This window comes from Cricetulus griseus, chromosome 2 (assembly GCF_003668045.3).
Source record: "Cricetulus griseus strain 17A/GY chromosome 2, alternate assembly CriGri-PICRH-1.0, whole genome shotgun sequence".
Lineage (NCBI taxonomy): Eukaryota > Metazoa > Chordata > Mammalia > Rodentia > Cricetidae > Cricetulus > Cricetulus griseus.
In genome coordinates this window covers 13,635,955-13,661,736 of record NC_048595.1, presented here as the reverse complement: position 1 = coordinate 13,661,736, position 25,782 = coordinate 13,635,955, and the positions used below count along the sequence as shown (strand labels likewise).

General features: G+C 52.2%; 1 protein-coding gene across 1 annotated transcript; it reads left to right on the top strand.

Moving 5' to 3' along the window:
- Nucleotides 1–405: 405 nt before the first annotated feature.
- On the top strand, nt 406–25,782 carry Aldh4a1 (aldehyde dehydrogenase 4 family member A1). The gene is made up of 15 exons (XM_027399868.2): nt 406–741; nt 10,268–10,361; nt 10,450–10,542; nt 11,495–11,542; nt 12,221–12,376; nt 13,755–13,904; nt 13,986–14,060; nt 15,100–15,287; nt 17,563–17,636; nt 19,050–19,246; nt 19,461–19,508; nt 20,267–20,419; nt 21,081–21,202; nt 21,942–22,060; nt 24,189–25,782. Exons 1-15 carry the CDS (start codon nt 713–715, stop codon nt 24,299–24,301), a joined length of 1,659 nt encoding a protein of 552 aa, XP_027255669.1. The 5' UTR covers nt 406–712; the 3' UTR covers nt 24,302–25,782.

Below are 25,782 nucleotides of genomic sequence, written 5' to 3'. Positions count from 1 at the left end.
TATGGTTTTATCTCATACTGATCCCAATCTGGAAAGAAGCAGGCCCTGGCAGCTGGCTTGGCCCTGCTCCAGGCTGGGAGGCGGAGGGCAGATCAGGCTCCATTCAGGGTGGAGCCCTCTTGGTGGGGGCAAGGAGCTGGCCTTAGTGCGGCCCCGCGGGGCTCCGGCCAGCCTTCCAGCAGCCGAGAGTCTGGGACCCCTGCTGCACCTGTCACGTGAATGTGGTCCCCCCGCTGCCCCATCTACCACTGAGCACGCGCTCCGTGCAGGATCTGTCATTGGCTCCTGCAACTCTCCATCCCGACCTAAGAAGTATGCAACTTACTGGTGCCACTGATTGGCTCGGAGGCTTCCACGTGTGACTGTGATTGGTCCTTGACGCTCACGCCCTCTCTCCGTGGATCATACCATAAAGAGAGGAGGAGAGGAGAAAAGAGCAACAGTTTCAGGGCATTTCTGCCGGGTTACCTTGCCCCGCAGTTCACAGTGACCTTTTTTATTCTAAATAAGGCTTCTGCTTATTGACAACAGGGAGTGTCCGCAGAAGGACCCGGAGGCAGGTGGATCGGGTGATCTCCACTTCCCGCAGAGGTGGTGCGCTCCGGGTTTGACTAGTCCAACCTTGCTGGGCAGACTTGGTGCTTCCCACAGCGGTAAGGGACCCTTAGACTTACCTAGCAAGATTCTCTTCCTGCCATTGCTGCGCCGAGCCATGCTTTCCCACGTCTGGAGGAGGGCAGGGTAAGTGAGCCCCTTGCTCCCGGAGCCCTGAGTGAGGCGGGCGACTCCCTCCCTGCGGGTGATCCGGGCTGCAGCCACCCTCTCACGGGTCCCCATGGCTCCCTGAGCTCAAGGGTCCCGTCCTTCAGAGCCACTATCCCATGGAGGCCCCGCTTCCCCTTCCTGGGTCTCCCTAGATGGTCCCTTTTCCTTAGCTGACTCCTGCTGTGTGTGGTCCTGGACTGTGTCGCACGCCCCCTTCCTTCATCCCTCTTTCTCCTAACGCTGGATATTCCAAATTTGTTGATTTTCCCAGTCCCAGGACATCCCTGAGTTCACGTTCTGGAGCCTCCTGATAGTCCCGGGACCTCTCTATCTTCCCCACTCCCTTTTTAGTTCAATATTGGGCTTTTGCTTTTCGGTGGGTGCAATAATGACTTTTATAACGTGTGATGCTGGGTTCTGAGTGACTTATGGCTAATTTTGAGATTTTAATGAATTCATTAAGATAGATTCCTGCCGGGCGGTGGTGGCCCACACCTTTAATCCCAGCACTGGAGAGACAGAGGTCGAGTCCAGCCTGGTCTACAAAACGAGTTATAGGACAACCAGGTCTATGCAGAGAAACCCTGTTTTGGGAGGTGGGGGAGAATGTTTGGTTAGTACTTGGGAGGCAGAGGCAGGCTGATCTCTGAGGGTTCAAGGCCAGGTGAGTTTGGTTTATGTAGCCAGGGCTGTCTCCACTGCCACTTTTGTTCACACTTCTCATGAGAGGTAGATACAGTCATTACAAGTAATGAAGAAATTGACAAACTCCAGGGCAGAGCTGCTCTTCAAATTCAATTACACACCGCTTGCTGTTCAGCCGGAACCTTGGCACCCTCAGCGACATGTTCCAAGATCCTGCCCCAGTGGGGCTCACAATCTGTTGGGCTTGGGTGTTATTCCATGTTTCTGTCTTCCTTTTAGAATTACACAGCACCCGAACCCCTGCTTTAGTCACTATTTGCTGGCTCTGTGGCCTGTGACCCACTGTGTCTTCTTCCACTGAGTTCTGACCTTTCTGAGTTAATCAGTGACCCTTTTCCTGCCCCCTGTGGGATGACATGGGCGAGTTTCAACTCTCTGTATGCCCTGGTGGAGAACTGACAGGAAGAAGAAATGGAATGAGATGTATTCCTCCTTCAAACTGAGACTCCAGTCCTTCAACTTATGCACTGAGACCACAGACACAGAGACCTTCTGATCGCTCGTAGAAAGCAGTCCGTGTTATAAAATAGTTCTGAATTACAATGTCACTTAGCAATCTAGCAAGTATGATGGGCCCCACACTGAGCCTAGGAGCTTGTTCTGTCCCCGTTTGTAACTGGGGAACTCCCTGCCTGTTCGGGCAGATGTAACTGGAGTTACAGTTGGTCTAGATCCAGATGCCCGCTCTTCAGCCTGTGGCCTCCTGAGCTGGTGGGAAGAGAGAGAACTTTGCAACCAGTTCTCCAGGCTCCGGCTGCCTGCTTTTTGTAGTGCGGCTGGCCTGGCAGGATGCCCAGATATGTTTCTCAACATCCGAAGCATTCATTCATTCATCTTTGGAGCAGGTCCTCGGGGGCTGCTCTGCCCTGCAGAATGCTTAGGAGCTTCAGACCTGTGCCTCAGTGCCTGTGGCTTCTTCAGTCATGACAATCTTCAGGTGTCTTCTTGTTGTCACAGGTTGAGAGGCACAATCCTAGGACAGCTGTGGCTGTTCCCTCCCTCCCTCCCTCTCTGTGGGTAAAAGCTGCATAACGCATCTTCTTCATAGGCCTTTCTGTCATCCCTTGGACTGGCTATCCCCAGAACGTGGAGCTGTGACTGACACCTGTTAATCTCTAGGCAAACCTTGAGTTAATGAATGAACTTGTCAGTGAGCCCTTCCTTGCTTGTAGACATTTTATCATCCGATCACCATGTGGCCTAGGAGGAGGGCTGTCGACAGTGGCTTTCATTTGTCTTTTTTGGGATGGTCCCTCACGTAGCCCAGGCTGGCCTTGAACTTGCTATGTAGCTGAGGGCGACATTGAACTTCTGATCCTTCAGAAGGTTTTCTCATCTCAGGTGCTGGGATTGCAAGTGTACATCACCATGCTGAGGTTACACTGTGCTGAGGACGGAACCCTGGGCTTTTTGTTTAATGAGATTTTTGTGTAAGGGCTGGCAGTGCATCTGGCAATGCAGCTCAGTGGTGAGTGCGTGCCTAGGATGTGAGTCGCGTCCGCAGCAATGCACGGGGCACACATGTGCACATCCACAGATGCAAATTTGCATATAGCTATGTACCACGCGTGTTTCAGAGGATCTCTGCAGAGATATACCAATCACTAAGGGTGCGGGATGAGAAAGTGAACACAGAAAAGGGCAGAGGTCAAGGTCAAGGTGAAGGACACAGGCTGATGGGAAGCCTGGTGTTCATTAGCGTAAGACCCTCGACAAGTTTTCCTTCGTTTCCACTGGCCTCAGTCTGTTGTTTACCTGTGAAATGAGGACATTACAAACTTGGACATTACAGGCTGCTGAGGGGCTGAGGAAGACACCGTGCCAAAGGTGAATTTGGAGTAGTTGAGGGGCCTGGGGAAGTGCCTTGCTTAGTAGAGTTCCCGCCTGGCATGCACCCAGAGCTAGTCAGGAATATTGTTGGCTTATAATGAGTGTTCATTTCTGTCCCTTACTTGCCTTTGTGCCAGACCCTTTAGTGAGTCTTCCTGTCCCCTGCCATTGTCACCAGTATTCTTGGCTCATCTACATGCTTGGTTTTTGTCATGCATGGGCCCTGGTTATGTTGTTGGGTGCTGGCAGTTTTATTGTTCCTAAGCACATCTAGAGTCCTGCAGGTGGAGTGTTCCCCAACTCACCCAGCACTCTGCCTCAGTGTCTTCTGCACAAGAGGGATAATCCTGCTAACAGCCTTGTCACAGGCAATGACAAGGATCAGAGCGTGTAGGTATGGTGCTGGGCATGCCCTCTGCAAATACTGTGGGGGACTGTAGGTGGGTTTTTTGTTTTTCTTTTTTTGGTCGGGACCGCCAGTCAGCTCTGTCCAGCCAGCCAGCTCCCAAATAATGACACAGAAACTTATTATTAACTAGAAATGCTCGCCTGATAGCTTAGGCTTGTTGCTAACTAGCTCTTATAACTTAAATTAACCCATATTTCTTATCTATGCTCTACAGGATGGCCATACTTTTTTTTCAGCATGGCATGTTCATCTCCTGCTTCCTCTGCATCTGTCTGGTGGCCCCCTTTTCTTCTTCCCAGCCTTCTTGTTTTTGTCTGAAAGTCCCACCTAACCTCTGCCTGCCTAGCTATCGGCCATTTAGCCCTTTATTAAACCTGTGAGAACAACAGATATTCACAGTGTACAAAAAGGTAGTTCCACAGCAGAGGACTAGATACCTGAGGTGTCCTTGTAATGCTTTTGACATGGTTCAGATTGGCTGGCACTGGCACCCGGAAACACTGCGTGTCTGGCACATAGTAGGTGTTGAACTGTTGCTGTCAGAATGGCCCAGAACAGAGTGTCTCTTGGATCCTGGCCCCACCTCAGCAATTCTGTGTCCCTGGGCAGGTGGCTTGGCTTTTTTGTTATCATATGGAGAATGGTTGTCTTGTCTTTGGGGATGTTTTTTTCTTGCAGTATAGGGACCATGTGTATGTAAGGCAAGTGCTTTACCACGGGGCTGAATGTCCAGCCCCTTTTAGCCTTGATTTTGAGACAGAGTTGCCCAGGCTGGCTTTGAAATGGCAACCCTCCTCCCCAGCCTCAGAGTAAATAGTTAGGGTTATAGTAACTTCATCACTAGGCCTCTTCTTGAGGGTTGGATGAGTTTATGGATGCTGAGTGGTTTAGCATCCAGAAAACTCAGGACTGCTGCAATATGGTGACCCACCTCTCTCCCACAGTGGGCTGCCTTGGATGGTCAGCCATGATGGAAATAACGAGGATAGCAGAACAGCAAAAGAGCCCTCCAGGCTAGGTGTAGTGGTGCCACCACACCTTTTTGGTTTGGTTTTGTTTTTCAAGACAGGGTTTCTCTGTGGCTTTGGAGGCTGTCCTGGAACTAGCTGTTGTAGACCAGGCTGGTCTCAAACTCACAGAGATCCCCCTGCCTCTGCCTCCCAAGTGCTGGGATTAAAGGCTCGTGACACCAACACCCAGCCAGCCACCACACCTTTGATCCCTGCACTTAGGAAGCAGAGGCAGGCAGATCCCTGTGAGTTCAAGGCCAGCCTGGTCTACAGAGTGAGTTCTAGGACAAAAAAGCCATAAGTGTGTTCAATTACAAAAGAGGTGAGCTGTGGCCATGAATTGCAAAGGAGTAAATGGTTTACTCTTCCATAAAAAGAGGCCACAATGCAACCTACTGCATTTGGAGGGTGAATTAATTGTCAACTTAAGGAAACCTGAAAACACCTGTGAAGATGATGTTAGTTGTCTACTTTGGGTTGGCCTGGGGGAGGAGTGTCTTCATTAAGTTAATTGTGAAAAGACCCAGCCCAGTGTGGGTGGTGCCATTCCCTAGGCAGGAGCTCCTGAGCTGAGCACACACCATGGAGCATATATGTGCTCCCTCTGCTCTTGACTATGGAAGTTATATGACCAGCTGTCTCAAGCACTGGCCTCTGACTTCCCTACAGTGACAGACCTGGATCATGAGCTAGTATTAAAAAATCCTTTCCCCCAAGTCGCTTTTTATCATAGCAATAGAAATGACACAAGAACAAAATCCGTAGCTCACTCAGCTCAGTGTGCACCACCCTGAGAGCTCAGGGGACACAATCTGTACTATCTTAAGGAACAGCAGGTTAAAGTGGCTCATGTAACCTGCCCCACCCTGGGCCCTGTACTTTCTCCTCCCAGGGAGCCTCCATTGCTACCCTAATGACACCTAATTGAGTGATAAGAGGATTTGCCTTATCAGGCCCCAGATTACAGCTGGGAAACAGGAGGCCAAAGGAAGCAAGCAAGACTGCTTCTTTTTCTTTCTTCTTGACCTGGTATTAGCTGGCAGGAGTACAGGCCAAGTTCAGCCCCACAGGTCTGGTACTTTCCAAGCTTTTTCTCTGTTCCAAGTATTTATTCTGCGCTGGGCCTTTCGGACACAGCCTGCTTCGGGAGCTTGTTGCTTGTTTCAGGAGCAAGATGCTCAGGCTTCATCAAGCCTGCAGGACCCTCTGCTTGGCTTGGAGATAATGGGGAGGGAACCCTCTTCAAACTGAGGGGTCCACCTGTGAGGGGCATCCAAGTGTGGTGGGGAGGTCTGAGGAGAGGGCGGGGCAGCTGGGTCCTGCAGGGGATGTGGTTGTGGAGAACGAACCTGAGGGCTCCTGGGGATCTAGAATCTGTTTTAGAAGAAGTGGTTTTAGGTTGAGGCTCCCTTGATCCAGTTTTCTCATGTTAAGATCTGGGTCTTGGGCCTACAATCTGGCTTAGTAGGTAAGTGCATTTGCTGCCAAGCCTGACAGCCTGTGTTTGATTCTCAGGACCCATGTGGTGGAAGGAAACAACTGACTCTTAGAAGTTGTTTTCTGATCTTCACATGTGGGCTGTGACACGCTAGAAATAAATAAACAGAATATAGTTCTCACTGTCCTGTATAATTGTCACAGAGGGCTAGGAGTTCATGACAGAGTCTGAGCATCTGCTCTTTGCCTAACATGTATGAAGCTCTGAGTTCCATCCTTAACGCTGTATAAACCCAGTATGGAGGTACACACTTGCAATCCCAGCCTGCACCTGTAATCCTAGCCGGCTCCTGCAATCCCAGCCTGCATTTTGGAAATTCAAGGTTCTTTTACATAGTTTGGAGCTAGTCTGGGCTACACAATGAGACCCTGTCTCAAAATAAAACAGGGAACTTTGTGCCGGCATTGGTGGTGCACGCCTTTAATCCCAGCACTCAGGAGGCAGAGGCAGGCGGATCTCGTGAGTTCAAGGCCAGCCTGGTCTTCAGAGTGAGTGCTAGGATATCCAAAGCTACACAGAGAAACCCTGTCTCGAAAAACAAACAAACAAACAAAAAAAAAAAAAAAAAAAAAAAAAGGGAACTTTGCTGTCTGCAAAGCAGTGCACTGTATTTCAGCATGGCAATGTTGTGTGTGTCCTGTTTACAGCATTTCCTGGTTGAAAAAGGTCCCTCTTGAATGGCTTGCATCTGTGAGGTTTCTGTATGAATGTTTTATCGTGCAGCCACAATGACTAAGTTGTTTAGATATATAATTTCTCAGAGTAGGTCCCTGGTGCTGACCGGGCAGGATTGTGTAGCTTTGGTTATGGCACGAGCAGCCTGGAGATGGTGGAAGAGATGTGGCTGTTGAGTCAGCTCTGATGAGAGAGAGCTGATGGCACTTTGAACTTTGGACAGGGTAGAGCCTGTGCCCTCTACCTCCCTGTCTCGTCCCCTAAAGAGCGCTGAGTTTGCTGGCACAGGCTCTTCCTGGAAATCCTGTCTCTAGGGGGAAGGGAACATGGGCTTTGAAGCTTGGGCTGGGGAGAACCTCTTACTGACTTAGATCCTGGCTGCAGGTCGTGTGTGTGTGTGTGTGTGTGTGTGTGTGTGTGTGTGTGTGTGTGTGTGTGTGGTGTGTATTCGTGCGTGCGTGCGTGCGTGTGGTGTGTGTGTGTGTGTGTGTGTGTGTGTGTGTATTCGTGCGTGCGTGCGTGCGTGCGTGCGTGCGTGTGTGTGTGTGTGTGTGTGTGTGTGTCTCAGGTTGCTAGGGAAAGGTGAGTTGGGTGCAGCCTCTGCCCTGTACTTCCTCTCTACAGAGGGATAAGTCTGCCTCCAGGGCCAGGCACCTTTGAGTCCTAGAAATGTGCAGAGAATAAACAACTTGTTGCTGTGGGATAAGTGTGATGACTGTATGAAATGAATGAGTGAATGAATGAGTGAATGAATGAGTGAAGAGAACCATCCTGCCTAGAAGGTCCTTGGGGAATCTCAACAAGTGGGGCAAGATCCCTTTCAACAAATCCCTATCTTTAAAAATAAAATATTTACATTATGATTCATAACAGTAGCAAAATCACAGTTACAAAGTAGCAACAACAGTGTTTTATGGTTGGGTCACCACAACATGAGCTGTGTTAAGAGGTCGAGGCATTAGGAAGGTTGAGAAGCACTGCCCTAGAGGCCCTGAGTCTTGTGGAATGATCCATCTTCATTTAAGCTAGTAGAGGTGCCAGCTAGACTGGGACAGACCACTAGCCAAAAAGAGAGAGAGAGCCTGTTGTTTTTGGCATCACTTGACTCAGGTTCAACTTGATCTTTGAACTCGGTCTCTTTAGGGCCTGGAGACTTTCCAGGGCCAGAGAAAGTCCTGAGCCTTACGTCACTGTGGGCCACTGTCCTGGGGAAGGTAGAGGGACGGTCTGTGGGATTTCTGTTTCTGGCATCACTTTTGGGGGGTGGCAGGGAAGAGAGGCCTAGTGTGGGTGGGGTAGGGATGGGGTACTTGCTTTTTCCTACCTGATTGTGATCCTGGTGTATGTGTGTGTGTGGGGGGGCGCTTTGGAAACTCCTGGACCTATGTAAGTCTATCCAGTGCCAGTGGGTGAGGAATGCTGGCATCGCTGGGGGTGAGCTGGAAGGTTCCCTGTAGAGTTCTGGTTCTTCCATTGAGAGAGTAGATGAATGGTGCTGGCTCAGAGGGATCTTGACAGACAGGAGTGTTGGCTTTGAATTATCTGCTTCCAGAAATGGCAGTGTCCAACATGGTGGGTGGTAGGGTGGGGCCCGGAGCCCTGCTGGACTCACTCCATGTCCAACTAAGGAACCACGGGGTAGATTTTTATCATTCCACTGTCAGTCACTAGACATTTCTGCCTCCTCTCCCCCTGTTCCCAGGACTACAGGAGGAGGGGACATGGTGAATTTCTTTAGCTTTTCTGTCTTTTAGCTGTCCAGTCTCCATAGTAACCCTAGGAGATGGGCCTCACTGTTCCGTGCTGGAACATGAGGCTAATGGGAGGCAGGATTGGGCAGCCTCAGAGGCAGCCCCAGTCTTGTCCTACCTCCTCTTCCTTGGCCAGACGAGGGCGGAGGGAGGAGTGTGACTTGGCCTGTGGGTGTGACTGTGGAGAAGAATGGACACCCTCCCTCCCTCAGCTAGCTGCTTACCTACCCTCCCGGGTCTTCAAGCTCTTGCCAGCAAATGTCCCGTCTCCTTTGTCCTCAACCCCATAGGCCTCTCTCTCAGCCTTTATTTACGCAGCCTGTCAGCTCTTCCTCCTGGAATGTGGCCTCAGGGCCCCACACCCACCCCATATGGATTTGTTTTCTCTCCACCAGGTGACCTCTGGGCCCTCAAAGTCTTTCTAATGAAAAAGGGAGAAACCCATGGCCCCACTCCCTCAGGCTGGCTACTCTGTCCTGCTGAGCATGGTTAGGCTGATGGAGGCCCAGCCAACAGCATTGCTCTGACCCAGATAGGATGGAGCAAACAGAGTTTGTCTAAGCATAGTCCAGGCCACTGTGCACTCTCAGAGTAGCACTTGGAGAGGGGTGGCCTTTCCGCCCACCTGTAACATCTCATTTCCCAGCAACACCCAGCCCAGGGCACGCCCCAGCTTTCTGGGCTGTCCCCTCAGATCACGCAGCCAGTTGCGTAGCGGCTTTCCCCAGCATCTCACACACAGTGCCGCCTTTGTCTGGACTCGAATTCAGGTCTTTTCTAATTTCAGGCTTCAGCCAATCATTTTCCTTATAAAAATGCCTAGATAACTTAAACTATTTGAATGTCGGGTGAGGCCTGGCCTGGGACCTGTGCTCTGTGGAGGTTACCAACATTAAGATGTCCTCTGAGCTGTCCTCATTTACAGAAGAAACTGAGGCCTGTGGGGGCATCTCATGTCTGAAGTGGAAGAGTTGGGCCTTTAACTCGGGAATGATGGACCCTGAGTGCTGGCTCTAATCCCCTTCACCCCCACACCCCCCGGACTTCTAGATGAGGAAGGAGGTCGGGCCAATGATCAACTAGTTTCCCCAGACTAGTCCTGCTGTGCCCAGCCCTCAGGCCAGTCCTCCGCATTCATGGTCCATATCTGATGCCCGTGCTCACGTGAATGTCAGCTCTCTGCTGAGGGCATCTCCCTGGCTCACACTGAAGACAGAGCTCTCACAGGCTACCTGTTCAGTGTCCAGAAAGCCCGATTCTGTGAGGTGAATTTCAGGGAAGAAGGGACAGTGGCCTTCAGCATATACAAAATTGACTTCAAGTAACCATGTGGGTTTCGTGGCTTATTCTCATTCCATAGCTGTAGAAACAAACTTGGAGCAGGCAAGTCATGTGACAGAAGACACACCGTGGTAGAGTTAGGATTCCTAAGTATTAGACACACGCTGGTAGAGTTATGATTTCTTAGTATTAGACCCAAAGCCAATTGTCTCTCCAGGCCCTGGATTTGCTTTGATTTCAGCCATGTGGGTCAGCTCAAGACCACCTGTGGAGACAAAGGGGCTGGTGTGATGACTGCTGCTGACCTATCTGTTTTTTTTTTTTTCCCCATGCTTGTTTCCAGGCTGCGTTGGAAGCACACTTCCTCTCTGAAGGTGGCCAATGAACCCATCTTAGCATTCACTCAGGGCAGCCCCGAGCGGGATGCGCTCCAGAAGGTGACAGGGTGGGGTGCCTCCAGGGTGTGCGGGTCATGGGACAAAGAGAGACAAGAAGTTCCCATCCACATTCTGTCCTTCTCCCCAGGCTCTGAGGGACCTGAAGGGCCAGACAGAAGCCATCCCCTGTGTTGTCGGGGACGAGGAGGTGTGGACGTCCAATGTGCAATACCAGCTGTCGGTAGGTCTGGTAGGGGCAGGGGCCGTGGTCTCTGCCTGTAAGGGTCATTGTCCCCTCCCAGGTCTTGAATTCCTTGGATGCCTAAAACTTCTAGAACAAAGGGTACCATGCCCAGCCCACTCCTGAGTCATGTCCACAGTGAGGAGGCTGGGAGGAGTGTGTGTATCCCTGGTGGCTTCTTCCCAAGGGTCAGTTGCAAGCGAGGGATGGAGAGCTGGGTTCAGCCCTGTGGAAACCAGTGTGTACCTAAGCAAATTGGGAAACTCACAGATCTCCCAGTCTGGGGTGGGAGGAGGGTGGCGGAGGGGAGTGAAGGGCTGGCCTTTTGGCCAGAGAGTCTATTTAGGTACAACACTCCAAGGGCACTGTGTACTGGATCCAGAATAAAAAAACTAACCTGTCTTTCCCTGCATGCTTCCATTAGCTTTGTGACTCAGCACAGGGTACCTGTGGAGGTCAGAGAACAGACAACTTTGTGGAGAATGTTCTCTCCTTCCACCCTTATGTGGGTTCTGGGGACTGAACTCAGATCATTAAGCCTGAGCAGTAAGCCCCTTTACCCACCGAGCTGGCTCACTGGCCTGTTAGAAGAACTTTTTCTTTTTTCTTTTTGTTTTGATTTTTTTGAGACAGGGTTTCTCTGTGTAGCTTTGTAGACCAGGTTGGCCTCAAACTCACATAGATCCGCCTGCCTCTGCCTCCTGAATGCTGGGATTAAAGATGTGCACCACCAACGCCCAGCTAAGGAAGAGCTTTTAACTGAGGCCAGTGGGCAGCTCCATGCCTAGGAGAGCCGGGGAGGAGGAGGGAGCTGCCATGGCCTTGTACCGTAGGTGGATATTCAGACATGTCTGACTGAAACAAGAGGCTATGTATGCTTCCCTGAAAGACAGAGTGGTCTGTGGTCTTGGCCTTACTTATGAACCTTGACGCTCCCTGCCCTTTCTTCCAGCCCTTTAACCATGGACACAAGGTGGCCAAGTTCTGTTATGCAGACAAGGTGAGTCTTCTGTGACCCTGGCTGCCCTGCTAGTTGTGGGTGTACCCCACTACTTCTTTCCCTGACTCTGGGGAGTCTTTGGGCTGAGTCTGCAACAGATCCAGTCATATACGGGTTTAACTCAAGCCAAACTAGCTCAGAGTGGGAATAGCACCAAACTAGCTCCGTGTGGGAATAGCACCAAACATGCCCACCGCTTCAAGCGGACCTGGGGAGGGCTGCTGGAGGTGGGGATGTGGATTCTATAAGACTGTCAGAACAGTTAGAGATATAGATGGAAAGCCAGGCAGAGAGTGAGAGAAAGGGACCATGGGACAGACTGATGGCTGGTGCTCCATGGTAAGAGGGCAGTGGGGTCTGGGGTCACCTGCAGCTAGTATGTGTGTCAAGCTATGGTTCTGATGGCAAGGCTGGAGTCCCAAAGGTTTCAAGGATGTGGCACCTCCTTAGACCATGGGAGAAAGTGGGGCAGGATCTTTCTTTTGAAACAGCTGACTAACCTTGCAGGAGCCTAAGACCTATGAATGACAGCGGGACAGGCCATCCCTAGCAGTGTGGACAGGAGGCTGTCGTGGGAGGGGCTGTGCCGTAGCTAGTGTCCTTCTGGTTCCTCCTCTGTGCCCTGGGGCCCTTCCTGCAGTGTAAGGCAGCCCTTTACCTCTGTCTCTCTCTCTCCAGGCCTTGCTCAACAAAGCCATTGAAGCTGCCTTGGCTGCCAGGAAGGAGTGGGACCTGAAGCCCGTGGCAGACCGGGCCCAGATCTTCCTGAAGGCAGCAGATATGCTTAGTGGGCCACGAAGGGCTGAGGTCCTTGCCAAGACCATGGTGGGACAGGTGAGGATTGACAGTCCCAGACAGGCTGTCTTACTCTATTCCTGTCACAAGACATTAGCTGAAGAGCCTCTGTGTGCCAGGAGCGGTTGGAGACTTGGAGATGTTCCCCAGAAACATCCCTTGGAGTCGGGGATATAACATAGGTGGATTGCGCTGAGCCCATGTGTTGTGCCGTGTGGGCCCAGGACCTTCCATCCCTTTCATTCCTGCCCACCCCCCTACTCTGGGCCAAGCCTTTGTCATTTCAGGATTATCCGTTGCCCTGCTAGGAGTGGCTAGCCTTCTGACATTGCTGTATGGCACTGTCATCTACAAATGTGTCCGGCTGTCTGCACAGCCAGCCCGACACATGGGGCTCACAAACTCCAAGTTGGACCCTGCTTCCAGTCTCCCTGCAGCCCTCAGAGGGAGCTTTTAAACATCTATAAAGTTACTCCTGACTCAGGGACCACCAGGATCTCTCTCCCAGTTCTCATCCCATACTTGGGGCCCCTCTCTACCCACCCTCTGTTTGGTTCCCCAGTCACTTTTGCCTTCCTTGCCAGGCTGTTCTGCCCATGATGGAGTTTGGACTCAAGCAGGAGTTTGTGGGAAGCCCAGGCCTCCTCTCCCTGTTCCCAGTGTGCCCTGCCTAGAATGGACTCTGACCATGTGATACAGCTCCCTCTTGTCCTCCGTGGGGCTTCCTGGCATCCTAGGCCCAGAAGGGCGTTCTGCTCAGTTCGGGAGTGTTGTGTTCCTTGTCAGTTACAGTTACAGCTCTGGTAGTGGCAGTATCTATTAAGTATCTATTAGGTATGTCTTGCTTGATCTTCATCTTTAAGTTGTCAGAGGAGTCTCCTGAGAATTTGAGAAATGAGCTTTTCAAGTGAGCAGTGCACTGCACTGAGGAAGGAGCCAGGGAGAAGCACAGTTTGGCCTCCTCTAATTATCCTCTTAACCAAGCCCCAAACCCCTGGCCTGCCTGTTGAGTCTCACCTGCGCTCCTGTCTCTGTGGTGAGAGCGCCCTCTGCTGCATGGAGGTGGGATGACAGCTCCCCACCTTTTTCTGTGTTCTTGTGAGATGAGCGAAATTGTCAGGAAGATGTGTGAGCTATCACACTGGGGTATGTTTTTATTTGGCTTGAGATCCAAAGGATTTTGGGTAGTACTCTGCAGGTCTTAGCCTTCTAGGCTCCACACACTAATGGACTGCCAGGAATTATGAACTGTGTAGCTCTGCACCATGGTCAGTGTGCATTAGTCTGTCTGATGGAGGAGGTTCGGATGCCTGAAAATCAGGTCCTTTCCCTCCTCAGTCCTGGGGCCAGGCCTGGTCAGCCCACTGGGGGCTGGCTCTGGCCTGTCTGCTGTCATTGAACCTGGGCCTCCTAACAGGGAAAGACCGTGATCCAAGCGGAGATCGATGCTGCAGCAGAGCTCATTGACTTCTTTCGGTTCAACGCCAAGTTCGCCGTCGAGCTGGAGGGGGAGCAGCCCATAAGCGTGCCACCCAGCACCAACCACGTGGTGTACCGGGGGCTGGAGGTACCGTAAGCAGGGCAGGCAGTGGGCCACGGGGGCTGCTGGGAGCCTTGCTCTCTGACTCACCATTTTCCTCTTCCTCAGGGCTTCGTGGCAGCTATCTCACCCTTTAACTTCACCGCAATTGGGGGCAACTTGGCGGGTGCACCAGCCTTAATGGTGAGGAACCGGGGACAAGGGCAGTTAGCCATGCCCCAGATCTCAAACACAGATCACCTGCCCTCAGTCATGGGAGAAAGGCAGGTGGTAGCCGCAGGGGCTGTGGATAAGCTCTGGGTTCCATCATAGCCTTCTCCATTTGTGGGAGACCCCGAAAGACCCCAAGTCCAGAAGCACAGTTTCTCCCTCTGTCAAACAGGAGCAATGGTGTGTGTGTGTGTGTGTGTGTGTGTGTGTGTGTGTGTGTGTGTGTGGCGAGGTGAGGGCCATCAGGTTTCAAAGATCAAGTGAGACACCAGGCAGGTCCAGGCAAGAATGAGCCACAGGTCCAACGGCTGCTGATGGTGGTGGTGACCTGGAGTGCTCACTCTGTGTGGCAGCCATTGACACTGTGCTGATGATGTCATTTAACTAAAAGAGCAATGAGAGAAGTGGTTGCCCCTATGCCTCTTTGCTGGGTGACACCTGAGATGGACAGTCGGGACTTCCTTGTCACCGCTAGCCAACAATGAAACATAGGAATTTGTTGAGAGAAGGTTTCTGTACCTGTGGGAGCTCCCACAGATATGGGGATACAGACCTCAACCTGCTGGGCAGGAGGAGGGCTGGTGTTGGCCCAGCACTCTGGACCTCGGCAGGGCATGTGGCCCCATGTGTGTCTTATGTGCGTGCACAGGGACAACCTCTTGCATCATCACGTGGACCCTCCTGGTACCTATGATGCTGCACGTGCTCTAACACGTGTTAAATGTCTGCAGGTACCTGCCCAGCCACACCCAGGACTGAGAACAGCCCTAGCCTGGAGTGAGGGCAGGACTCGGCCCAGGCTTGCAGGGAAAGGGAGCCCAGGCTAGAGTCAGAGGCGAAGTCTGAGGGTCCCCTGGAGACAATGCAGATATTACATGAGTGGGTCTAGCTGGGGGACATAGGGTGTAGTGGTTCCAGGTAGGGGGTGACCATGCTGCCAGGTACAGTGGGGTACATGGTTGACGATTGTTATCCTACCACCTTGTGAGTCAGGTTCATACCTTTTTGGCAGGGCAATGTGGTCCTGTGGAAGCCCAGTGACACTGCCATGCTGGCTAGCTATGCTGTCTACCGCATCCTCCGGGAGGCCGGCTTGCCACCCAACATAATCCAGTTTGTGCCAGCTGATGGGCCAACATTTGGGGACACAGTCACCAGCTCAGAGCACCTCGGTGGCATCAACTTCACAGGCAGCGTGCCGTAAGTCCCTGGAGGGCGGGGCGGTTAGGGCACAGAGGTATAGGGAATGGTGCTGCAATCTGGGGCTGTGAACCTAGAGGTCACACCCTGATATTACCCACTTTCTCTCCGTGTGACCAGCCTGTCTCATTCTAGTTTTTTTATACCTGTCAAATGGGAGTGGGTTCCTAACTTCTTCCTTCCTTCCTTCCCTCCTTCCTTCCTTCCTTCCTTTCTTTTTTGTTTTTTTTTTGTTTTTGTTTTTTCAAGACAGGGTTTCTTCGTAATGCAGTCATGGCTGTTGTGGAACTCGCTTTGTAGACCAGGTTGGCCTCAAACTCACTGAGATCCTTCTGCCTCTTTCTCCCAAGTCCTGGGATTAAAGGTGTGCACTGCCACCACCTGGCGGTGGTTCCTGTCTGGCTGAGTGTTTGAAAGGGTGGGAAGGGAGAGCTCTGTGTGGACTGGGACCACAGCCGATGGCTGACAGCAGCCTTCTACCACAGAGGGCATGAGTGGGCGAGCTGGAAACAGGAGGTATTGGGTCTGCTTCTTGGAGAAGGCACCGGGTGAAAGATTTGCTAGGCAGAGGTGAGGAGGTGGGAACAGGGTTATAGGAAGGGGAAGGACACCGAGGGGGCCTGCAGGCTGATGTGCCACAGGGCATGTCCCTTGGACCTGAGGGTGGAGTTGGGGGAGGGCTGGACAGTCTGCACCAGCATGCGCTCACTGACTCGGTAGGTGTCTTCCAACCCCTGCAACACAGGGTTCTGTGCCATGGCTGGAAATACGTGAAGAGTTAGGTGTTGCACCGCCCCCCCCCACACCATCCCCCACTCTGCCTCCTTTGGTCTCACCTCTCAGGTTTATCCAGTAGCTACTAGGAGCCTTTTGAATCTACAGAAGTGTCTGGGCTGCATGCTGAAGGTGGCATGAGACACAGAAGGTCCTAGGGAATGGTGTAAGCCCAGTTCTGCTTCAGGCTGGAGCCCCCCATTGGACCAGGGGACCTGGACTTTATTGGATTCCTAATAGCCATGGCCTGGCCATGTCTAATTGGGACTGTTTTTTTTTTTTTTTTTTTAAAATTCATATTGTATGTGCTCTGGTCCCCCTGGGCCTGTGTGTCTCATGGTACCATTAGCTGAAGGTGGACAACTCTTTGTAGGTCCCCAAGTCCCACCCCAGGCCCTGGGTCTGTATATTCCGGGTCTGCCCATTGCTGGCCCTCCTAGACCTTGCAACTGCACTCTGTCCTAGGAACTGGCTGGAGCTGCTCCAGGGGCCTGCTCAGGAGGTTGTGGTCTCTGGGGATTGGGTTAATTACCAGAGATCAGGCAGGGATGTCAGAACCTAGGGCCAAGCAGCATGGTGAGCTGCTGGCAGTCTGCAGAACTGGGATCTGGGTCCAAGATCTTCTGACCTTGGTAGAGAGGGCCTTGTTGACCAGGATAGACCCTGTCAGGAGTATAGGCATGGGGGAAGTTGAGTCATGTGTAGGTCATTGACCAAGGAGCTTTCTGGGCATGTGGGTAGGAGGTGGCTGGGGCAGCCTGGTGTCCCATTTTGCATCCACAGCTCTTACCATGGGGCACCTACAGTGGCTTCTCTGTACCCTCCCCACCTGGATCGCTGGTGTGGGTGGCAGCTTAAGGACTGCTGAGGAGGCCTTTTCCCCAGAGGCCTGCTTCTCCAATCTCAGGTCTCTGCCTGTTAGCAGGCGGAGTGGGCCTGGCCCCCGTTTGCCACGCTCTGGCAAGCTGCTAGGCCGAAGGTAGGAAAGTCATAAATTACCGTTAGCTACTGTGGCTGGGTGATTAGCATTTTTATTGTTTTGTGGTGTTGAGGTTGGTCACAGTGAAGCCTAGGGAGGAGGTGGTGTCTCTAGGGTGGCGGCTGGTCGGGGCACAGCCCGAGTTGTTGGTTTGGTCTGTCAGGCCAGGCACTGGGCCAGGATGGCCCTCATAGCCAAAGAGGTGTGTATTCCTTGCAAGGCACTGCAGTGTGCCCAGTGGAATCCATGCACATGGAAGGTTCTAGGTGAGGTACAGAGTTGAAGGCTCAGAGACATTAAGTTGTGAGCCCCACATCACATAGCCCCGTGTCAGAGCCAGGGCCAGCGCTTTTTGTTTTTGAATCTGGGCCTTCTATGTGCCGCCTTGCTCCCCAACCCCCATCACAACTGCCCTTAGTTCCTCCTGGTACTACGATAACCCCTCCCAACCGCCAACACTCCTTCCAGGCCTTTTAGCCCCTTCCTAGTGAGGCTTCTTAACACTCTACTCTTTGGCCCTAGCACCTTCAAACACCTTTGGAAGCAGGTGGCCCAGAATCTGGACCGTTTCCGTACCTTCCCACGCCTGGCTGGAGGTAAGCCCCACCCCTCACATGCCTCCAGGGACCCTCTTCCTGGGCCATAACAAGAGAGCAGTGTGTAGTTAGAGTGGGGTGGCCAGGATTCTCTTGTTTTTCTGGGAGCCAATACTGGAGACTCCTCTACCTCTCTGCAGTGTCCCTCCCCGTCCGCCACCCCCAGGAGCCATGTGTGGATACGGAACACTTAAAGATTCCTTTTAGGCTTGTGGTAGTCGTTAGCACACATGGCTGGAGGGATGCTGTGGTGGACGGTACGGGTCTGAGCAGGGAAGGAAGGAGCCTGGTGTGTGTGTGTGTGGTGTGTGGGGGGGGGGGTGTATAGGGGGATGAGAGGAGGAAACTGACTGAGAGGGCCGCCTCTCTTTGACAGTGATAACTCCTGAGAAGCCGTTCTGTGGTCACAGAAAATTGACACATGTATGAAACAAAGCCTGTGGAGTCTTCTCCAGTATATTCCATTCATATACTGGGAGAGCATAGCTGGCTATGCAGTGTTTCCCAAACTCCCCGGGCCACAGAACCCCATTTTGCAAAGTCCCTATGGACCAAGAGTTTGTGGAACACACTTGGGAAAAGTGCTGAGACCTCGAGGGAAGTTCTGTCTGGGGCACACTCCACAGTCGAAGCTGGGGCTGGTGTTAACCTTCTAACCCCTTCTGTGTAGTGGGGCCCATGGAAAGGCCCTTCCTGTGCTGGCTTCTCATCGTGTGCCTGGATTGGCTGTAGCATTTGAGTTTCCCAGCCTTCGTGTCTGGTCCTTGCTTTTGTGAGATGAATGGTGGATCCTGCAGGGAGGGTGTGGGTGGCCCTTCCTTCTCAGGGCCATGACTCAACATGGAGCCAGTGGCTTCATCACTTTGCCTCGGTTTACTGTCTTTGAGGTTGGGGGTGTGTGTGAGACCATGAGAGTTGTCCTTGAGACACAGGGAGACAGCTCAGGGTGCTTCCTTCAGCACCTGGTAGGTGGTGGTGTGCTCTTGGCTACCGTTACCTGTTGTTACCGAGCAGGCAAACTGAGGCTGGAAGGTTCTGTGACAGTCTGAAGGTCTTCCCTAAGGGAATAGGTGGGCTTCCCTGGGAGGTTTCAGGAGAGCCCGGGTGGGCTCTTGGGACCTTGGCTTGCTATACTTCCCAATCACGCCATGGTGACCATCTGGTTCTCTCTTCTGTGACAGGGAGTGGTTGTGTGGTTGACCTTTGCTCCCCTGCTTCCTTCCTCTGCCTCACTTCATCTTCCTGGGAGCAGGGCAGGCCTGGCTCGTGGCTCCCCTGGCTCCTCTCTGTTTTAACTGCTTTCTCTCATTGCCTGCGGCTGAATGTGGGGCTGTGGGTGTGTTGGTGTGGGTGGTGGCTTGGGCCGCAGCCCTCAACCTCCATTCATGTCCATCCACACCCTGTGCTCTGCAGAGTGCGGTGGGAAGAATTTCCATTTCGTGCACAGCTCCGCCGACGTGGACAGCGTGGTGAGCGGGACGGTGCGATCGGCCTTCGAATATGGTGGTCAGAAGTGCTCAGCCTGCTCGCGCCTCTACGTGCCACAGTCTCTGTGGCCACAGATCAAAGGGCGACTGCTGGAGGAGCACAGCAGGATCAAAGTGGGCGATGTGAGTGGCGCCTCTCCTGTGCCCAGCAGGTGGCTGATGGGATTGGCTGAGCTCTCTCCAGCTCTTTGAGTGCCCGTCCTTCCCTGGGGCTCTCTCTGCCTCTTTGAGGCAGGGTCCTTCTCCTGTGGCTCTGCGCATGTGGGATGGGCTGTGGGGAAGGGACACCCTTTGTCTCCGGCCTGCAGTGTCTCATCTCTCCCTCCCTTGTCCCCAGCCTGCAGAGGACTTTGGGACCTTCTTCTCTGCAGTGATTGATGCCAAGGTAGGGTGTGGTTACAGCACATCCCGGGGGAGGGGTGCTGGGCACAGATCCAGGACAGAGAGGGGCAGGTCAGTCAGTGTGGCTTGTAACCAGACATAGGCCTCCCTGGCCTTGGAGAAGACAGGGTCACCCACAGCCGGAAATTGTTCTTGTCTGCACACCCTTGAGCCAGGCTCAGCAACCCCTAAAGCATGTATATGTGCACATATTCAAGTACACACACAGGCAAGCCCGCATAGGTGTACTTGAGATCACAGCTCTGGAACCATAGTTCAGAGACGCATGGAAACACATCTCGGTAGCTGCATGTAAGTATTATGTGTTTAAATGTAAGCACATAGCTGTACATACACCTTTCTTTATGTTTGTCTCAGAGCGTGTTTATATGTAAGGATACCATACATGAGCATGTGCACACACTGTGTAACACTCTTATACACGTATACACAGATACCACGTACATAGCGCACACACGTACATACACCATGTACATAACACCCATAGATACCACACATATGTAACTTTACACACACACTATACATGCACTCAGACACGGACACATACTACCTACGCACATGTATAACACAAACAGGTACTCTTTGCGTCTCTGCCATGGCTTAGCCAGGCCTTGCTCTCACTTTCAGTGCCTCTAACCCTGCCCCCCTTTTCAGAACTCAGGCCCTTTATTTAGGCAGAGGTATTTTGGGGGGAGTGTGAGGGACAGCTGTCTTTGACACCCTCTTGCTCACCTGCCCTAGGCCTTCTGCCGCATCAAGAAGTGGCTGGAGCATGCGAAGTCCTCGTCCAGCCTCAGTGTCCTGGCAGGGGGCCAGTGCAATGAGTCAGTGGGATACTACGTGGAGCCATGCATCATTGAGACCAAGGACCCACAGGAGCCCATCATGAAGGAGGTGATTGCAATGGGCTGTCCTGGGCACAGCGGCACGCTCGTTCTAACGCTGTCTGGTTCCATGGATGAGAGGTGGTGTGTGTGTGTGTGTGTGTTTGTGTGTGTGTGTGTGTGTGGCGGGGGTGGGGTGTGGGGGGAGTGAGGCCTGGCAGGAATGGCTTACAGCTGGAGTGTAACCTTCTACAGCTGGAGTGTAAACAGACCTGGTCTTGAGCTCAGGAGCTCAGGCCTGTCCAAGATTCTGTCTTTGTTGCTGTCGGTGCTAACTGTGGCCTGGTGCTCCATTGCCACAGCCACTGTGGGATTATGGCAGCTGTGGGCTCCCTGGCTCACTCTCTGGCTGTGGTGATGGCCTGAGATGGGGTGGTGGTGCAGGACCAGGGAAAGCCCCAGCCTTTTGCTGGGAGAGGGGCTGGAGAAGGGAGGTGCCTTAGCACGTGTTGTTGAGCCAGCCTCCTGCTCCTCAGGGCCCTGGCTGCTTTACCTTCTAGGTAAGGGCATGGCAGGGAGGCCAGAAAGTTCTGGATCTTTTGCCAGGCATGTAGAGACCAGAGGGAACCTGGAGGAAACCGCCCATCTCTGCCCGTAGTTTGAGGCCTGGGATGGTGGAAAGGCTGGCCAGATGGGGACATTGGAGTGACTAACTTCTCTCTGTCCCCCAGGAGATCTTCGGTCCTGTGCTGACAGTGTATGTGTACCCGGATGACAAGTACAGAGAGACACTGCAGCTGGTGGACAGCACCACCAGCTATGGCCTCACAGGGGCAGTGTTCGCTCAGGATAAGTGAGTGTCCTCAGCTCTGAGAGCAGAGCTGGTGTGCTGCCTCCACCAGCTCAATGCCATCCCCACCCCCCAGACCCAGTTTGTGCCAACCCCTCCTCTGCTTTCCCTCTCCACTCTCCTCTACTCCTCTCAGTTTAGAGCTACAGGCAGGCGGGCCTACACAGGACACACAGCAGGCTGGCTTGTTAGAACCAGATATCTGACTGTCTGAATCTCTAGGGACGACCTGTTGGGGCCCCACTGAGCAAGGTGACTATGCTGTCCCATGCTGTGGAGTCTTGCTGCAGTGGAGGCTGATGTAATCTGGGTCCTGCCACCCTAACTTCAACTCTTTACCTTTTTCTTTCTTCTTGGCCCTGTAAGCCACTGTGTCTGCCTCAGAGAGGAGTAGTGGGATTGAAGCCCAAGAGAAAGCATGGGGTCTGGGTGTTAACTAAGTTTCCGTGAAATAGCTGAGTTGGACTGGGACCCCACTCCCATTGCCCCCACAGCTGTGGCTTGACCCCTTGTGCTCTCCACCCAGGCCTTCCAGTGGCCCCAGGAGGTGGGTGAGCTAATCCCCTTCTCGGGGGAGGAGCTGAGCCTTGGAGACTAACTTACCCAGGCCCCATTTTAGCAGCTGGCCAGTGTCCTGTTCCTACCATGGCTGCTTGCTTAGCTGGGAGCTGGTGTGGGCTGCTTGAGGGACTGGAGCAGACCTGGGACTGACGGCCCCTCTGATCACTGTGCTGTCTCTCAGGGCAATTGTCCAGGAGGCCACAAGGATGCTGAGGAACGCTGCTGGCAACTTCTACATCAACGATAAGTCTACTGGGTCCGTGGTGGGCCAGCAGCCCTTTGGGGGTGCCCGGGCCTCTGGTGAGTGGGAAGCTCTATGTCATTGCCTCAAGACTGTGAATAGGAGCAGAAGAGCCCACCGTGTGTGGGGGGGGGGGGCGGGGCACTTATGATTGTTCAAATACAGAGTCCCTTCAGGAGCCTCCAAAGTTGGGGGGGGCATTCTTCTATTGTACGGGGAGGAAACTGAGGCATGGGGGAGGCTGTGAATGTTAGCTTCGATGCCTACACTTTTCCCACTAGGCTCAAGATCACCTGAGTCCAATGCTCTCTGGGTCATGGAGAAGAAGCTCTTCATGGGCAATGAATTGCCAGGAGCAATGAATTGCCAGGAGCTACTACCTCCTAGTGGCAGCCAGGGCCAGACACATGTCAATGGGAAATGTGATGTTTAAATGCTACTGCATGTAGCATTTAAGGGAGACTGTGTTTTCAAATACCTATCTTTGTGTAGGTGTGTGCATGCATGCAGGCGTGTGTGTGTGTGTGTGTGTGTGTGTGTGTGTGTGTGTGTGTGTGTGTGTACTCATGTGTGTGTAGGGGGCGAGTAAAAACATCCCAAGGCCTATCTTCTAGGTCTTTGAAATACGTGGCATAATTGTTACCCATATTCACACTGTGGTGTGGGATGTTGTAACCTCAGGATTTGTTCCTGACTTAACTCAGTGTCCCCCAAAATCCCACCTTCTAGTAACATCCTCATTGCTAGCTTCTGTGAGATCAGCTCTTTCAGGTTCCGAGAGAGCAAGAACACACCATTCTCATCTTTCTGAGCCTGGCTTATTTCATGCAGCATAATGGTTACTAGTTCCCTTTTTGTGACTGAATGATATTCCACAATGTGTAGGTGCCACATTTTTCTCACCCACCCATCTCTCAATGGGCCCTTTGCTTGTTCCCTTTTCCTGGCAGCTGTCAATAGAGCAGAAGTGAACACTGGTGACAGATAGATGTCTCTTCAACATGCTGGTTTAATTTCCTTTCTTTGCCCAATGTCCAGGAGGGGTTATTGTAGTTTCTTTTTTCACAGGGTGAATTCACAGGGTTTCTCTGTATGGTCCTGGCTGTCCTGGAACTAGCTCTGTACAACAGGCTGGCCTTGAACTCACAGAGATCTTTATTTGCTGTATCTTTGAGATCTATTTATATCTTCCTGTGTCCTGATGGGTAAAATGGGTTTCTTGTAAACCACATATAATTGGGTCTTGTTTGTTTACTTAAAAATAAGTAAACTTTTTTGGCTGGGTAGATGGCACATGCCTTTAATGCCAGCTCTTGGAAGGCAAAGGCAGGTGGATCTCTGAGTTCAAGGGTATCCTGGTCTATATAGAAAGTTCCAGGACAGCCAAGGCTGCATAGTGAGACCTTGTCTCAAAAATTTTTGGTGTGGAATGTGCTGTGTAGACCAGGCTGGTCTTGAACTCACATAGATCCATCTGCCTTTGCCTCCCAAGTGCTGGGATTAAAGATGTGCACCACCACACCTGGCCCAGCATATTTTTTTAAAGATAACTAAAAAAAATTTATGTAGGTGTGTAAGTAACAGGCCACATGCATGTAGGTATGTAGGGAATCCAGGTGATGGTGTCAGAACCCCAGGAGCTGGAGTTCCTGGAGGTTGTGAACTGCTTTGTGTAGGTGCTTGGAACCAAACCCTTGTCCTTTAGAAGACCAAGAAGAGCTCTCTGTTCATCCTGGGTCTTGTTTTTTTTTAAATACATTCACTCACTATGACTTTTAGTTGCAGAATTTAACCCATTTACATTTCGGGTGATGACTGATAGGCAAGGCTTGCTTAATTATTCCTCTCTTACCAACTTTGTTTATGTTCAAGTGATTCACTCAAGTATTGTGGTTTACTTTCTGTTTTGGAGTGTCCATCTGTCCTTCATTTATAAAGAGCAGCTTGGCTGGGCAAGGTTGCTTTTTGGTTGGTGTTTTGTCTCTTTGGTATTGTGAGCCTCAGCCTCTCACCTGCCCTCTGGCTATGCACACTTGGCCCTGATATGCTCAGCAAGCTCTGAGGCTATGAATGTGTTTAGTTTCCACTTTTCAAGGAGCCACCATTCACCCCTGGGCTGCCCCATTCACTCTGCTAGTCCCCATCCCCCAACCTGCCAAGGACCATCGCGCATCCTCTCTTCCACAGGAACCAATGACAAACCAGGAGGCCCTCACTACATCCTGCGCTGGACATCGCCCCAGGTCATCAAGGAAACTCACCAGCCCCTGGGGGACTGGCGTTACTCCTACATGCAGTGAGCTCTGCCCAGCACCTGTGCCACCCACCTGTCTATCCAGCCAGATGACTGACATCTCTGCACTGATCCTGGCTTCCCACCAGCTCCTCCCGGACTCCTTATAGCTTGAGCTTGACCCTGACCTGGCCATTGGGCTGTATCCTGACCCCTCCTTACTTGGTGTCAGGTACCCAAGCTTTGGCTTTGGTTCATACTGGGAAGGAAGAGTCAATTCACCCAGAGATCTCATCTGCTACGAAACACCCTGGTGCCTGGTGGGGTCTCCACCTGTCTGCTTCACTCTCCTTATCCCAGGCCTGGTGGCTCAGATATTCTCAGAACACACTTTTGGGACCCTGTGGGGAAAGGAGACAGCTCTGGTGCTTTGCAGCCTCACCACTCGGACTCCTGATCTTGGCTTCTGTCCCTCCACATATCCAGTGATATAGGACCTCAGTCAGGCTGCAGGGATACTGGCTGGCTTTGTCCCTTGGTCTGCTAGATCCACCTACAGGCACTTGTGCCCAGCCATATGCCATAGACCCACGTGCCTTTCTCTAGGATGCCTGGGTGTCCCTGAGCCTTCATCTCTCCTTGCCATCTACTGGGAGTGACCAGTGGTGGTCGTCTGGGAAACCTGGAGATGGGCCACAATTTCATACTCTTGTCAGAGTAGCCAGCCCAATGGTGGCCAGCGTGAGTTCCTACTTGGGTCCTGAATGATACAGTGTTTTTTTTTTTGGTAGCTTGAGAGTGTGCTCAGTTCCCCTCCAAGGACATTTGTCAGGGGTCCACATAGAACTGGTGTGGCTGTCCCAAGGGCCACCCTAGGTCACCATTGTCCACACTCAGGGGCAGGGTAGCCCTGAGCTCTGCTTCCTTCCAGGGTCTGTGTTGTTTCCCAGGGAACAGGGCTGGTCTGCAAGTGTCTCAACTCTGCTGGTTCTATGTGGTGAGGGGGGTGGGGCATACTTACTGCCGCCCAGGAAAATGCCCACTACCAAATCAAAGTTGTGGTTGTGGAGGGAGGTGAGGCAATGACTAGCTTCTCTTTCCAAACCTAATGTATGGCCAGTGTCTTGCCATATGGTGCAGTTCGATGCCTTGGTGGGATGAGGGCTCTGAGGCTGGGGAGTCCCTGCTGGAGGTGGAAGTGACTCTGGAGCCTGATGGTTGGGTTTCGGTCTTGGCTTTCTGTCTCCCACTAAGGTGATCACCAAAAAATTATTCAAATTCCCCAACCTTCCTTCCCTCTAGCTTGAAAATATCGGTGATTCCCTCATGTACATAGGATCAAGTGAGCTAGTCCATGTGGGTTTCAGACAGCATTAAGACAAGTGATCAGAAATGTCATCTGTTTACCCATTGTTATGCCACCATCACTGTGTGCTGCGGGGGTTAATTTTATGTCAATTTTGCTGGGCTATAGTGCCCAGAGACCTGGTCAACCATTGTGGAAGTTTCTGTGACGGTGTCTTAAATAAGTGGACTTTTACATTTTTA

Bases quoted from the DNA above. Each gene is read 5' to 3' on its own strand.
- Aldh4a1 (XM_027399868.2), top strand. From the start codon at position 713: ATGCTTTCCCACGTCTGGAGGAGGGCAGG. The intron at 15,288-17,562 runs GTAAGTCCCTGG...CTTTGGCCCTAG, and splicing joins AACTTCACAGGCAGCGTGCC to CACCTTCAAACACCTTTGGA. The intron at 19,509-20,266 runs GTAGGGTGTGGT...CACCTGCCCTAG, and splicing joins CTGCAGTGATTGATGCCAAG to GCCTTCTGCCGCATCAAGAA.